The sequence below is a fragment of the Eschscholzia californica genome, unplaced genomic scaffold (assembly GCF_041429995.1).
Source record: "Eschscholzia californica isolate CP2 unplaced genomic scaffold, dmEscCali1.0.p SCAF_4, whole genome shotgun sequence".
NCBI classification, from domain to species: domain Eukaryota; kingdom Viridiplantae; phylum Streptophyta; class Magnoliopsida; order Ranunculales; family Papaveraceae; genus Eschscholzia; species Eschscholzia californica.
The window spans coordinates 51486626-51502977 of NW_028238461.1; the positions used below are offsets into that span (position 1 = coordinate 51486626).

The 16352-nt window shown below is 36.3% G+C and overlaps 1 protein-coding gene across 1 annotated transcript; it reads right to left on the reverse strand.

Moving 5' to 3' along the window:
- Positions 1-1629: 1629 nt before the first annotated feature.
- Positions 1630-4523, reverse strand: LOC147545853 (WUSCHEL-related homeobox 11-like). Its single transcript, XM_086636271.1, has 3 exons — positions 3656-4523; positions 2786-2961; positions 1630-1994 (listed from the first exon to the last, which is right to left on the reverse strand). Exons 1-3 carry the CDS (start codon positions 4404-4406, stop codon positions 1977-1979), a joined length of 945 nt encoding a protein of 314 aa, XP_086492397.1. The 5' UTR covers positions 4407-4523; the 3' UTR covers positions 1630-1976.
- Between the last annotated feature and the right edge of the window lie 11829 nt (positions 4524-16352).

Sequence of the window (16352 nt, forward strand, 5' to 3'; positions counted from 1 at the left end):
TTTCGATACTTAACAAGGGTTAAAGAGGTGATAGATTTCATTGACATTTATGACATCCACCTTTTCCTGTCAATCTTTCAAAACGAAGTTAGTCGTTTGCAGCATATTATCTATATGTCATAATATGTCACCTTTATTTGCAAGTTTTTTGAATAAAATTTGTAAGAACAAATGTTGCATTCGAGATATCATAAGATTCTCGTTCTTGAAAGTCCGCATTTTTCCAAATCCAAAAAACCAAAGAAATTCTAGGATTTATCCTTGGGAAATCTTTACACTAAAATTTTCTCACAAAATATTGAAAATTTTAATTAATTTGAGAATTAAGAGACGTAGTTTGGATAATTTAATTAATTTGGATACTCTGATGATACATATCTATTATATAAAACAGAAGGGAAAACGATGACTGGGACAAACATCATTTTTTAATAAAGGATATTGTCTAGAAGCCCTTCTCAAAATTTAAAATATAGTCCTTCGTAGAGATAAAGTTACCTATTTAGAAAACAATAATTTTTCCTTCTTAGAAATAAAATAACTAATTTAAGAAAAAAAATAAACAAAATAAATTTCAAGGGTTAAAAAAAAGAAATTAAAATCTCTCTCTCTCAATAAAATAATAACTGATTTAAGAGAAAAGAAACAAAAACATAATACAAAAAAATAATAACTAATAAAAATCTCTCTCTCTATAAAATAATAACTAATTTAAGAGAAAAGAAACAAAAAAAATACTGATAAAAATCTCTCTATCTCAATATAATATAACAATAAATTTCGTAACATTTGATTGATACAAGCGTCCGTGCCCTAGGACACGGGATATACCCTTGAAATAAAAATTCTAATTTAAGAAAAAAAGAAACAAAATAAATTTCAAGTGTAATTTATACAAGTGTCCGTGCCCTAGGGCACGGGATATACCCTAGTATTAACATAAAACTACTTGAATTGGCTTGATGACACTCTAGCTCATGGGATCCTCCAAAATCAAGTAGCTATTTGGGGTCGATGTCACGTATTCGTGGTTATTCTGAACTATTCAAATGTATAAATAAAGTAAAAAATTACTGTCGCCACCTTTGAGGTTAAACAATTTATGTCCTTCGAGATCTATATTCTATGACACTTTATGTGCTTATTAAAAAAGGCTAGTATCAAACTACTATATGGGTTCTCTCATAAAAAAAAAAAAACTACTATATGGGTTATATCATAACATTCGATATGGTAATCTCTTAAACTAAAGAAAATAGTACAATATAACGGAAATAATAGTGGAATTGAGAAGAGTGAAAGGTATTTATAGAAGTATAAAAATTAATAATTTCAGTGCGATATACATGTTGCATTTGTTTATTAGACAAATAAATTAGAAAATTATTTTCTTTCACATGACCCTTCTCAATTGATGTGCAAAACTGTCTATAGGTGTGTGATGGACTGAGTCGTGACGCGGTTCAGAGCGACCTTTTACTTGTTATAGGAATCTAATTTAGTATGGATTTTGGGGTTTCGTCAAATTCCTAATTGTAGTTTATTAAGCGTATGTCAGAAGTGAACAATCAGACAGAGAGAACTCCAAGAACTAGGGTTTTGTTCTCGGCTTGGTAATTTACTTGCAAGTTGAGATCAAAAGTTCCAAATGTGGTTTTCTCTTTTTTTTTTTATGTGATCATATTTAGTTTGTTTGAAAATTTTCAAGCATAACACAGTTAATTTGGTTAATTGGGCAATTGAAGAACAAGAGCATTGATTAACTAAGCTAACTAGCAAAAGATGAAACCAAAAAGAAAAATAAAGAAGCTTACACGGAAAAGAAAGATGAAAGAAAAATAAAATCAACAAGCAAGCTACTCTCTTCAGCATTTGCAGTAGGAAGTAGGAACTTTTTATCCGAGGACTCCGTCCGAGTATCGTAATCCGTAGATACTTTATTTGTAGGTTGTCAACAACTTGGCACTCCTTTACTATTAAAGAGATCTCGAAATCTGCAATTTTTAAAATTATAAATATCATTAGTTGTACATATCTGAAAAATATTTTGAATTCCAACAAATAAAAACATGTTAAAAATTGTCTGTCAATCATTACTAAGAAATCGATGTACAAATTCCCTTGCTATAATATTCAACAGAGACACATCAACCATTTTATCCGACTAAATATACCGTGTTACATTCCACTAGACAATGTCCCACCGCCCGATTGATGTGTTACCTGAAACGGTGTGTCTATCTAACACGAAGATCCTAGACTTGAGTCGATAGCACTAACGTCTTCGCAATCAATCCATGGAAATTGGGTTTAAATGATCAAATACACTTCATAATTTGATTTGGTTTAGCTCTTAAATTTTTCATGGTGGGGCTGCCTATCAAGGATTTCATCTAAATTGACAAATTGTAACTCCCACCACACGACCGATCACATATGCTAGTGGCATCTAACATTTTTTTTTTGTTGTTGAATTAGAGGCATCTACACATCACTTGACATGTCAAATGGTCAGACAATGTGGTCTATCTAACACGAAGATCCTAGACTTGAGTCGATAACACTAAGGTCTTCACAATCAATCCATGGAGATTGGGTTTAAATGATCAAATACACTTTACAATTTGATTTGGTTTAGTTTATCTCCTAAAAACTTTTTCCGGAAGATTACCTTCACAAGAAAATTGTTCACCAAGCGAAGTAAGTTCGAAACTAAATTCTAGTATATAGTATTAAAACAAGATGTGCCGAAGAAGCGAAAAAGACAATGAAACATAAAACTTACTAAGAAATAGCTTTCACCCATTTGCAAGCTTTGCAATGAGAATCCATATTCATTGAAAGGAACAGTCATTCCAGAAGAATGCACCAACATTGCATCTTGACCAAACATAGCTTTCATGTCAAATGGTCCATTAGGAACTTCAGTTGGAACTCCATTGATAAACACTGTTATGAACTCTGCAATTATAAAATTCAATAATAATGATAAGAACAATTTTAATTCATTCTCAAATACAAACCCTTATTTCAAATGCCACAGTTTTCTGAAAAGGACTTAAACATAAATAAAATCAAATTGCCCTAAAAAGATGGGTGTTTGAGAAGGAACCTTAGTAAAAGCTTCTACTAGATTCTACACGATGGGTGATTGAGACACAACTCAAACCTAATCAGATTCTTTATTAGTAGAAATTCAGAAACAAAGAAGAATTGAGAGATGGGTTTTGGGAAAAATCATCAGACTCATCAAAATAACCTCTCAAATCAAAAAGGGGTTTCTTCTTCTTCTTCTTCTTCTTTTGTTACTAAAAAACCCATTTTCAGAAAGTAGCTGAAGAAAACAAACAAAAGAGGGGAAATGAAACCCTAGAAAAGCAAAAAAAAAAAAACAAAGACCCAAATGACCAAATCCTGTGATCAAATACTACCTGAAGCTTAAAAGTCCAAAAAATCAAAGTGGTCCCCAAAAAAATTGATCAAAAAACAAAGTACAAATTCAAATCAAAAAAAAAAATTAGTGGTCCCGAAAATATAGAGAAGATCAAAAAAGAAAGAAATTATAAGGTTCTCTTAAACCTAATAGTACAAAAAAGAAGATCCTCCTCTGTTTGCATGAAAAATAAGAACACAGTAAATCCATGCAACTCTTTACCTGGAGTTTGATAGTGATGCAAATTTGATGAAGTATCAGAAATGCTCAAAATTGAATTTTGATCAATTTCTGAAAGACCCATTTGTTGAGAAATTGAGAAGAAATCATCAACACCACCATTATCACCACCACCACCACCACCACCACCACCACCACCACAAATTCCTCCTCCTCCACCACCAAAAGATGATGATGAAGAAGAAGAAGAACCAACAAGAAATGAAGAATGGGTAGGAACAAAACATGAAGAAGATGAAGAATTTGAATTTGAAATTGAAGGTGGTGAAGAAATGGGTAAGGGTTCATGATGATGAATATGATGATGATGATTGTATTGAATTACACCACCAGTATTATTTGAACCAGCAGCTGCTGCTGAAAGAGGAGCTCTAATGGCGGCGGCGACGGCGGTGGAATCATTAAGTAAACCAGCTTGAATCTGTCTTTGACGACGTCTTGATCTTGACCGACGATTTTGAAACCAATAGAAAACATTAGCATCACCAACAGCTCCATATTTCTCAAGTAATTTTCTGATTCTTACAGTTTCATCTTTAGGTGGATTAACCATTCCACTATTGAAGATTGATTCAAGAATCAATATTTGTTCTGGTTTTGGTGTCCATCTTGATCTAACTGGTTCTCCTGTTTTATTAGAAGACCCATTGCTGTTATTACTACTATTATTGTTGTTGTTGTTGTTGTTGTTAGGACTACTATTTGAGTCTGGAACTGCCTGATGATCTTCCATTTTCTTATTCCTCTTCTCTCTCAGAAATCAATGAAATCAACAAATTGAAACCCAAATTCAAAAATTACCCAAAAATGAATAAGAAAAGAAGAGAGAGAGATTAACACAGACAGAAACAGAATTGAAAGAGATGAATATGGTGGTATTTAAATACAGGGGAGAAGGGAATGTTGATGATATAGAGTAAGACGGTTGGCAGCTAGTTTTACATTTTGAAATGACTATATTGCCCTTCTAATGGAGGTTTAAGGTGAAATATCCAAATACTAGGTACAAGCTCCACACACTGACAAAAAACATAAGTGACTTTAATTCTCTAATTTCACTAAAACCTACATCCCATCCATTTCAACAAAAAAAAAAAATACATCCCATCCAACTTTTCTTTTTTTTGGTGCGAGGCTCAAACCAAAATTGACATTAGCATTTCGGTCAAGAGTTTGTCTGTTATAGTCTGAGTTACAAACTAACTATAGACGGTCGTTAACAATCGTTACTGTCCCTCAAATGCTAATGTCGGTACTTTACGTTGACCTTAACAGTAAATATCTCAGAAGTAAATTGTAATACCAAATTAAGGCATATTGATCAATCTAGCAAAAGTACAATGTAATTCAAAAACATAAATGTTCATCGAATTCAATATGTCGATCGTAGAGGGAACATGTTTTATTCTGCACCTAATGCGCGTCCTAAAATTGTTGCGTCTTTTCGATGTGGAAATTGTTGTACCCGTGTCTCGAAATATGAGATTCTTTTCCTTACAAATTTTCTAGATCATTTTTTCTTTGTTCTCATGGTGCTCACCTTTCTTACTCTCTATACTTTCTAAAATATTTTCACAAATATCACATGGATTTCAGTTTCTTCCTAAATATTTGATACAGTTACCATCTGGGAAGCTCATCGAACGAGTTCTTACGACTATTTCCTTGATATACTGAAGGGACACGTGCTAAGCAGTAGATCAATTGGAGTGACCTTTAGTAATACAACTTGTCTTTCTACCAATGGTAGGTCGTTGGTGTCCATGACTCTCTATTGGCGGGTTTTGTGGTGAGGGTTCATGCCCTTCGCAGTGCTAACGATGGTGGAGAGCTAGCTTAGGACTAGGCTCCGCTCTACGTTTCACAAGTTCTCCATCAAAATGCGTACACCCCTGAAATCGACACATCTTTCATCAATTTTCCTTATGGCGCACATGTTCCAATGATTAAAAGGTAATGTTAGCGTTAGGGTTAATGAAAAAATACCGGCATTAGCATTCGGGTCACAAACTAACGTTTGTTAACGACCGTCTCTAGTCAACTGGGTCAATGATTAGTCTTTGACCCAAACTTTATAACAGACAAACTCTTGACTCCAATGCTAATATCAGTGTTTTTCTATGACACTAACACTAAATGTTCTTTTTTTCTTTTGAATCTTCCTATAATTATAATGGATACTAGTGATTTTTTTCTTTGACAAAAAAGTGATTGATGATTACCTTTTAGTGGAACACATGACACACAAAGTCGTCATACCCATGGTCCATATTGATGCACGAGTCAAAATCAACTCGTTGGTACTAGATATTTCGTTACAAAAAGACATATGACTTCAAAATTAATGAGTAGTCAATAGTACAGTATCACCGATAACGGTCGCCACTGACACTTGTATCCACAACCTCTGTCTTGATGTTTGTGAGACTTGTATGAAAGAAATGCGAATAACAAAAATTATATGCGAATAACAAAAATTATGTAACTTCACAATTTAAGTGGAGATTTGTTCGATACATCAGAAGGACAAGTGTGTTAAGTTTGTGGTCATCCAATTCAAAACCAATCGACAATGAGTGTAGAGGACCTATTCTTTATATTCTTGGTTGCTAGTTACCCATTCTCCCATGTGAGACTATTCTCACAAAGTGGACAACAAACACATATATCTAAATCACATACAAAATTCGATATTTGATCATATAAAATACAACTACAGTAAAAACTGAAAACAGAACTAATGTTAAATTCCACTATTTTCATTTTGTGTTAAAAAAAATGATTGGATTTTGGTAGAAACTAAGAAGTAATAAGAAGAGATGAGAGAGGGAGACTCGGTTGAGTCTCTGTGAGATAGAAAGTGAGAGAGAGAACCGAGTATGGGAAGATGAGAAGAGAGGGAAAGTTGAGATTCAAACTCAATTCTCTATTATCAAATCAATGTTGTTACAAAAGTATATATAGGTTTGGTTACATAAGATTTACATAAGATTAAGTAAAAGATACATCAAGATATTATGGCCAATTAGTTAATTGACTAGTTCCACCGAGTGTAAGTGTGGTGTAGCCGAGAGTTGTTTGACTCTAGTTGACTCTAATCGTTGATACTCCCCCTCAAGTTGGAGCGGAGATCGAAGATAAGCCCAACTTGCCAATTAATCGTTGAAAAACGTCAGAACCCAACGGTTTTGTAAAGACATCCGCCAGTTGCTCCGTTGTTGGTGTATATCTTGTCGTAATTAGTTTGCTTTTGATCTTCTCACGAACCAGATGACAATCAATTTCGATGTGTTTCGTTCTCTCGTGAAAAACCGGGTTGTCTGCAATATGTAGAGCAGCCTTGTTGTCGCAATATACAGTCATTGGAGCAGGATGAGAAATACCGAGGTCTTGAAGGAGAAATTTTATCCATTGTAATTCGCAAGTCAGAGATGCCAAGGCACGATATTCGGCCTCTGCAGATGATCTAGCGACCGTAGATTGTTTCTTGGATTTCCAAGAGAGGGGACTATCGCCAAGAAAAGTGATGTAACCAGTGGTGGAGCGTCGGGTAGTGGGGCAACCAGCCCAGTCGGAATCACTGAAACCCGAAACATGTAGGGAACTCGTAGAAGATAAAAAAATTCCTTTACCAAAAGAACCTTTGAGATACCGTAATACCTTGTGAGCGGCGTCGAGATGTGTACTACGTGGAGATTGCATAAATTGACTGAGAGTGTTGACTGCATAAGTAATATCGGGTCGGGTGACCGTGAGATAAATCAGACGACCAATGAGACGTCTATATATAGTGGGATCAGGAAGTAAATCACCATCAGTTGAATTGAGCCGAAGTTTCTGGTCCATAGGAAAAGCGGAAGGACGGGAAGCAGTGAGACCAGAATCTTCGAGAATATCAAGTGAATAACGACGTTGACATAAAAATATGCCATGAGTAGAACGGGAAACCTCGATACCAAGGAAGTATTGTAGTCGGCCGAGATCTTTGAGAGAAAAGGTGGTATCGAGGAAAGATTTCAGCTTTGAAATTGCTGTAGTATCGTTACCTGTGATGATTATATCATCAACATAAACTAGAACATAAACTACAGTTGAACCCTTGGAATAGGTGAATAGAGAGTAATCTGCAAAAGATTGAGAAAAACCATGAGATAGCAAAGCAGAGGAGAATTTCGCAAACCATTGGCGCGATGCCTGCTTTAAACCATAAAGGGACTTGTTAAGTTTACAAACACGTTGCTCCCCCTTACTAGAAAAACCGGGTGGGGGTTTCATGAAGACCTCTTCGTCGAGATCACCTTGGAGGAAGGCATTATTGACGTCAAGTTGGTGGAGGGACCAACCCTTGACGGCAGCAATGGACAGTAGTACACGGACTGTAACCAATTTTGCAACTGGCGCGAAGGTATCCGTGTAATCTAATCCCTCAATCTGGGTGTAACCTTTGGCCACAAGACGTGCCTTATACCTTTCGATGGAACCATCGGAGCGATGTTTGATTTTATAGACCCATTTACAGCCAATGGGTCTTTTTCCAGGAGGGAGATCGACAAGAGACCAAGTATGATTAGATTCTAAGGCAACTATTTCCTTAGACATTGCCTCTCGCCAATGAGAAGAGGTCATTGCTTGGGAAAATGAGCGAGGTTCCGTTTGAGATAGAACGGAAGTGAGAAATATTTTGTGATCATGTGAAAAATTGTCATAAGAAATGTGATTGATCAATGGATAAGTGATAGAAGAGGAAGAATCCGGCGTTGGTAAAGCATTACAATGATAGTCATGAAGGCGTGTTGGAACACGACGTAATCGGGCTGGACGAGAGGGATGTAATGGGACGGTTACCTCACTGTTGGAGGCGGGGGAGGTGCCTGTAGAAGCAGAAGGAGAAGTTGAGTGGTCGGCAGAGACTAGTGGAGCTGAGGTGCCTGTAGAAGGAGTGGTGCCTGAAGAAGCAGGAGGTTTGGCAAGTGATACTGATGGATCAATAACCGGTGTGCCTGTAGAAGAAACAGGGACGTTGACCGGTGTGCCTGTAGAGGAAATAGGATCAGTGACCGGTGTGCCTGTAGAGGAACCAGGGACGATGGGAGAAGAAGGATCCGAAATTGGAGTTGACGTCGAACCGAAAGGGGGATGAAAAGAGCCGTCATCATGAATATTGATGAAGGGACGAGAGGAATTTGGAGAAGGCGGAAGAAGGGTACTCATGGGAAAACGATCTTCTCGAAAGATAACATCGCGAGAGACGATGATTTTCTTGGAGGAAAAACAAAAAATCTTATAGCCTTTCTGGCCGTGTGGGTATCCAATGAATATGCCGGGAATGGAACGTGGATCCATTTTTGTTTTCGGGGACGGATGACGAGCATAGCAGAGACAACCAAATACTCTTAAATGAGTTAGAGATGGGGGGGAACCGAGTAATTTTTCATGTGGTGATAACCCATGAAGCAAAGGTGAAGGTAATTTATTTATTATGTATACTGCAGTCAGAACACATTCAGCCCAAAATTCGAGGGGTAGATGTGCCTGTAACCTAAGAGATCTAGCCACTTCTAATATGTGTCTGTGTTTACGTTCTACCACCCCATTCTGTTGGGGTGTGTAGGGACATGATCTTTGGTGTAGAATACCATTAGAGTTTAGCCAATTTTGAACATCTTTATTTAAAAATTCGGTTCCATTATCGGAACGAAGTGTTTGGATTTTCGGAAATATTACGCTACCATTTCCCGAATGGAGGGAAGAAATGTCAGTACTAAATTGTGTACGGACATAATTAAGAAAATTGGAAAGATATTGCTTAGTATTTGATTTGTGAGGTAAAAGAAAAACCCACGTACATCTCGAGAAATCATCGACAAGCGTAAGAAAATAACGATTGCCGGAAAAGGAGGGAACAGAGAACGGTCCCCATAAGTCTGCATGAACCAATTCAAAAGGTTTTGAAGAGCTACTAGTACTAATAGGAAATGGCAAACGAGTCTGTTTAGATAACGGACAAATATCACACGGAATCTTATTATTTAAATTCAAAGAAACATAAGGTAACTTACTAGACAAGAATTTTAAACGAGATAAGCTAGGATGACCTAAACGACAATGCCATAAATCCGAAACGGAATTACAAGTACGAAAAGCAGAAAATAAAATTTTGGGTTCCGTGTGAAGAAAATAGAGACCATCCTTGGGATCACCATGTCCAATCCTCTTGCCCGTCACTGGGTCCTGAAAGGTACATGAAAAAGAATTGAATATAACGTCACAAGCGAGTGAACGAGAGATTTCCGATACGGAAATTAAATGAAATTTAAACGAAGGAATGTGGAGAACATTGTGAAGATAAAAATTATTAGTGAAGTAAATACTACCAATATGAAGGACTTGTATCCGTGTATCATCCGGAAGTCGAACAAAGTAATCCGGAGGAGCTCGGTTATAAGTAGAAAATAAAGATAAATCGGAACAAATGTGTTTAGAAGCGCCCGAGTCAATGACCCAAGACGAAGAGGTAGTAAACATACCCGTGAGGTTTACACTAGCATCCTGGCCGAGCTTGACTGTTGCTGTTGGAGTCGAAGGAGGTGGTGTAGAAGAGGTGCCTGCAGACTGTTTCGGCTGGGCCAGAAGGTTGCAAATATGGTTGTACTGTTCGGGTGTAAAGGAAGTCGCTAAAGGCGCCGCATTAGGGTTACCGATAGGCTGAACCGAGGCAGCAGTTGCTTGATTACGGTGACGATCAGGAAAGCCATGAAGCTTGTAACAAGTGGAGATGAAATGACCATGGACACGGCAGTGATCACAGAATGGACGTTGCCTCTTGGTTCGTTGTTTCTCGAATCGTTCGGGACGATCCGAATGATGAAAAGAACCACGGTTTGCATTGTTGACAGCAAGGACAGCAGCTTCGGGATTCATGGAGGAATCGTTACTTAAGTTTTGTTGCACTTCCTCTTGCTTAACCAAGCTGTGAATACGAAGAAGGGAAGGGAATGGATCCATAATAAGAATCTGACTTCTAATCGCAGAGAAACGATCATGTAAACCTTGTAAGAATTCCATTGAACGATCTTGATTGTATCGTTCGAAAATTGACTTACCATGTCCACACATACATGGTTCGATAGCAATAAGCGAGTTAAGTTCGTCTTGAATAGATTTCAAACGCGTGAAGTAAGCCGATACGTCAGAACCTTCTTGTTTTAAACAAGAGATGGCACGCTTGAGTTGGAAGATTTTGGGAGCGTTTGTATGATGGAAACGTTCATGAAGATTTCTCCATATTTCTGCAGCGCTTTCATCATACAAGATTGATTGACGAATGTCCGGTTCAACGGAGTTCAGAAGCCAACTAGTGACTAAGTCATTGCATCTTTCCCATGATTCCAATTCGGTGGGAGAAGATGGACGAGGAATAGTTCCATCAACAAAGACGAACTTGCTTTTGGCGCGAAGAGCCATCTTCATGGCACGAGACCATGAAGGATAATTGTCGCCGGAAAGCAAAGGAGTGATCAAAATGGTTGTTGGGGAGTCGGAATGATGAACATCAAACGTGGTGGTGGTGGTTTGGTGAGGGTTGACAGTGGTGCCCGAGACGTCGGATGAACTCATAGCTTAAAAAAAAATCGTGATTTGCTCTAATACCATAAGAAGTAATAAGAAGAGATGAGAGAGGGAGACTCGGTTGAGTCTCTGTGAGATAGAAAGTGAGAGAGAGAACCGAGTATGGGAAGATGAGAAGAGAGGGAAAGTTGAGATTCAAACTCAATTCTCTATTATCAAATCAATGTTGTTACAAAAGTATATATAGGTTTGGTTACATAAGATTTACATAAGATTAAGTAAAAGATACATCAAGATATTATGGCCAATTAGTTAATTGACTAGTTCCACCGAGTGTAAGTGTGGTGTAGCCGAGAGTTGTTTGACTCTAGTTGACTCTAATCGTTGATAGAAACATATATGATGGGAACCTCACAAGTCACTGTCAAAAAGAAGAGGAGTACAGTTGCTATGATGTTAGACAGACACAAATACAACACATAAATCTATAAGAACATGTGTTTCTTAAGATATAAGATAGTTCCTTAAGAGGCAAGAAGTTGGAAAAACTAGGTCATTTTAAATGGACATGGAGAGATAAGAGAGGAACAAGAGAAGCTTGGTTTTCGGCTGGATTGTTTAACTGCATGTGATGGAGGTTGGGACTCTATTGCAATCTTTTGAAAATTTTGGCAACCAAAACTCCTCATAGCTGTTGTTTTTTATCTAATTAGTTTATTCAAAAGAGATATTCAATATTTTTAAGTGGTCAGAATCTCGACCGAAGTAGATTTTTTTTTTATGAAAGCCGACCGAAGTAGATAGACATACAAAATCTAAAGAGATAAATGAATCTCACATATTTTTCTAAATCGTGCCTATCTATCAGACCGTTTGAATTTTGCTTGCTTACTGATGGGCAGAATAACATTTTTGACTTTTTATAGAGCAACATGACCGTACTCCCCAAAAATATTTAGAAAATATCGATCAATTTTTCAACTAATTTTATGAAAAAAAATAAACATAAAAATAAAAATATCACGAGTGCAAGAGTACTAAATCTTTCTACCTCCCAATCTTTTCTAAAGAACTTCCAACAAAAAAACATCTTTACTAAAGGAAAAGAATTGTTTTGAGAAAAACTAATAGTACAACAAAATTAAAACAATTTATAGGATAAAATTGCATTTCAATTGAATGCGCCTTAAAACACTCATTTTAGTGGTCTACGACCATTGTTATTCCACAAGATGTTATTGTAGGGGTAGTCCGTTTGCCTTGTCTAAAATATTCTTTAACATATCTCACTCCAAAAGCTAGTTCAAGAGATGTGTCTTTTTCTCGGACGTCTAAAATGAGCACCACTCTCTCCCACATCTGGTAGAATTAACTCCAACAATCTTTCTTTTCACGCATCGGACGTCAAAGACTATCTTCCTCTCAACCGCAGACTAAAAGATTGTGGTAAACTTAGACATTTAAGTCATTTGTGGATGTAGCCCATGGGTCTTACCTGCTCCAAAAAATCTATCTCATTGCAAAAACTAGTGAAGAAGACAAAAAATTCCTCCCCACTTAAAAATAACTATTTCTTGTCTTACCACCAATGTGGGACTAAATAGAATCTCAGAATTATATTATGGTTGGGATCTTACCACTTGAGAAAAAAAAAATGTTATGCGAGTTGGGGGCTGAAGGAGAAGTTAGATTGTTGGGGCATTGTGTTCACTGTGGAGTGTGGACACCGACAAGCAGCCCCTAATCGTTCTAACTTGCCTCAATCTCTCTCTAGTTTCCATTTGCATATTAATATAAAATAATAAAGGATAGGACAGAGATGCGTCACAAAGGGTGGCTTAAAGATCGAACAGTTTTATTACTGTTGAGAAAAAACCCAACCGACCATGTACAGTACGCGTTTTGCTTGCCTTTTTGTGCCCTAGTCCACTTTCTCTCTGTACTCCCTCCAGTACGGTTCATCCTTCATCACTAAGTATTATACCCCCAAATGTTTCTTTTTTTTTTGTTGAACTAATGTTTCTTGGTCACCTCATCTGTTAAGCTAATGTCACCCTATACGTGACAAATCAAAATCTTCCTTGTTTATATCAAAATTCTTAGAAATATGGATGAGAATTTTTGTAACAAACTCACAATTTTAATTGATTTCATTTAGTTTTGAGGATAATCTTATTTTAAAGATTAAAAAAATTACCTTTCATTATTTTTTACTAGCGGTTAAAATATCCACTTTATAATTTATTATTAGTCGAAGTGAAAATTTATCAACCATTCTATCGCAATAATAAACACATTTTATCTGTATAATTCGGGATGAAATCGGTCCGGATGGACCGGTTTTTGACATATCCGAACGGGTATCTATTATGATGGTCAGAGTTTTCATATAAAAATCCGACCAAAAGTCTGTAGAGAATAAAATAGACACCCGTTTAGAAATCGGTCTTTCGGTCCGGTATTAAACACAATGAAGATCCCGTCGTCCCGAAAAATCACAGTTGTCGAAAAATCACAGTTGTTTCTTTTTTCAAACTTCAAAGTTTTTTACAATTACTCTAAAATAATTGCTCTAAAACCGACTCTGCAAGTTAATTTTGGAATATTTTAGAAAATAGTGTTTATCTCTCCTTATTCTAGAAGGACGCTCTCTCTACCTAATGCACTGCCTTAACTAAACATTGCTCTTCCTATACCAAAAACTTAAAAAATTACCTCTACATCATATTAAGCTAGTACTACGCCTCATATATAAGTTCATTTTGTAATCTTAAGGCAAATTTGGGGATAGTCTCTTCGTACTTAATATATTAGCTCCCCACTTGGTTAAACTGGTATCAGTTAATTACGGTTTATTTTATATAATAAGAACAATGTGTTTTTTTTTTTTTCTTTAGTAAAACCATACTTTCATTCATTAGTGATAACAATCACAAGGTTACATGGTAGATAATTGTTATTCATCTCATCTGAAAACTTCATGAGAGTTACACAAGATAAATTCATAGGACTTTCGAATGCAAAGTGCCTCATGAAGGGAAAGAAATTGACACGACATTGACCCAAAGAAAAGACCCTAAAGGCCGACAAAAGGAGATCTTGAAGATCTGAGACTTAAAACCCTAAAGGTCGACAAAATAGAATTCGTAATACAAATAAAATTGAAAATTAGAAGTAGTACTATGATGATACTAGTATTAATAACAATCCGATGAAGAGATAACTTAGTCAATTCTCGTCGTTTGATTTAATTCTTGCAATCCAGATCTTCGTTGATGTTCATGTACGAACCATATCCGAAATCCATTTTCTCTTCTCCACGAATCACAACCATGTATAAATCGCCTATGAAAACTTCAAAAACCGTCCTTGAATCCGTTCTTAGAGTGAGGAACTCTCATCAAATCCGTCTTTGAATCTTCTTCAAACCGTCTTTATGCCGTGACGAAACCACCCGATGATGGAATTGTTGTTAATGGAGTCTTCATCTTCTTGTTTGTTCACTTCAGATTTTCTTATTATAGATCTAAAAGATAATAACAACAATGTGTAATGGTCTTCTATTTTGACATTTTGAGTAGATATTTTGAGAATAGTGTCGTACTATAGAAAGGTGATGTAGTAATCAAAAATATACTTCTCGAAAACAGACTGATTATTGATTAATTTTGAGTTGGATAACAACAAACTTGGAAGGCTAAAGTTCTATGTTGGTATCACTTAGATATTTTTATGCCATGGTTGGCAAAAAAAAACAAGATAGGAAAAGGTCCAATGAGTTGGGTGTAAAATAGAGAGAAGTATGTGGGGTTCAATGGATGTTACCTAAAATGACAACAAAATGTCGGTTAATGTCTGAGTTTATACCAGTAAAAAGTAGAAGTAACATAGGAAATGAGTATCAGTTATGGTATTACTACTACTGCTACTGTCTGTCTGTTGTTAATTTTGACTTGAGTTCAGAGTTTCAGTTCATAGATGTGTGGTGTTATTTGATAAGGATTGAGGAGTTTATTTGGATTTTAGCCAAAGATGGAAACTTTGCTTTTAAGTGAAAGGGGGTACCAATCTCACATGCTGGCAGCTTACTGGCCTCCCCAGGCCGGCCTTTTTTCTTTCTTCTTTTTAATGTTGTATGCATGATTGATCAGAGAGAAATAGTGAGTGAGAATTTAAACTACTAATTTTAGTGAGAGAAAGAGAGATGGGTAGTGAGGGAAACAGATGGATTCTTTATCTTTCTAATGGTTTTTGTCATTTCTATACATATACTCACAGGATTCACATACTTAAAAGAGAGGTAATTGATTGATTGTGTCTTGATTGAATGGATTTTAGGGTTGAAGTTCATCTGCATCAGGTTCTGTGACGCACACACTGAGGCATCATCAATTCATTCATGTTGAATTCTCTCATATATTACAACAACACTAGCTAGCTAGCTGTTTTTTTTATTTGCTATCAAACAAAATATAACTTTAAAGCTGATTATGTCAAATTAAGGGATTCCTCTGCTCTGAGCATGGATAGGGTTTTGGTGAAGAAAGAAGACAAAGTGTTGAGTTTTTGTTAAGTTTATGTTCATCCAATTGAGAAATTCTCGATTGGGAATCATCCTTAGATGACTTGGGTATTATATCGAAAATATCAATTTCACGCGTGATACTACTCTCACATGTTTTATTCTGCGTGGCATTCTTTGAATCTAAATACGTGTCGTTTTTGGGTTATGTGGTGCAGTTGTAGCCGTTAGACCAATTACTTGTAGAGGCCTTCAGATACGATTTTAAGTATGTGGTCGTTCAACTCAAAACCAATTGACCATAAACAAAAAACACTTCGATATTACATTAATTCTTGGCTTTTTTTTACTTATTAGAGTGCACTATGTCCATGTAAGTCTACTCTCACACCCCTTTCATATGTGAGAGTAGAAATTGGGAGGTCTGGTTGTAAACATTCCTGTCTTTATAGAATCTGAGAAATTGCACGACCGACTCCTCGAAATTACGATGAGCATAGTGAACTAGCAATCATATTTGTTGAACAGTAGAGAAAGAGGTTGGAGAAAGTGGGAAAAGAATATTCTTACCCAATTTAGTGGAGTCAA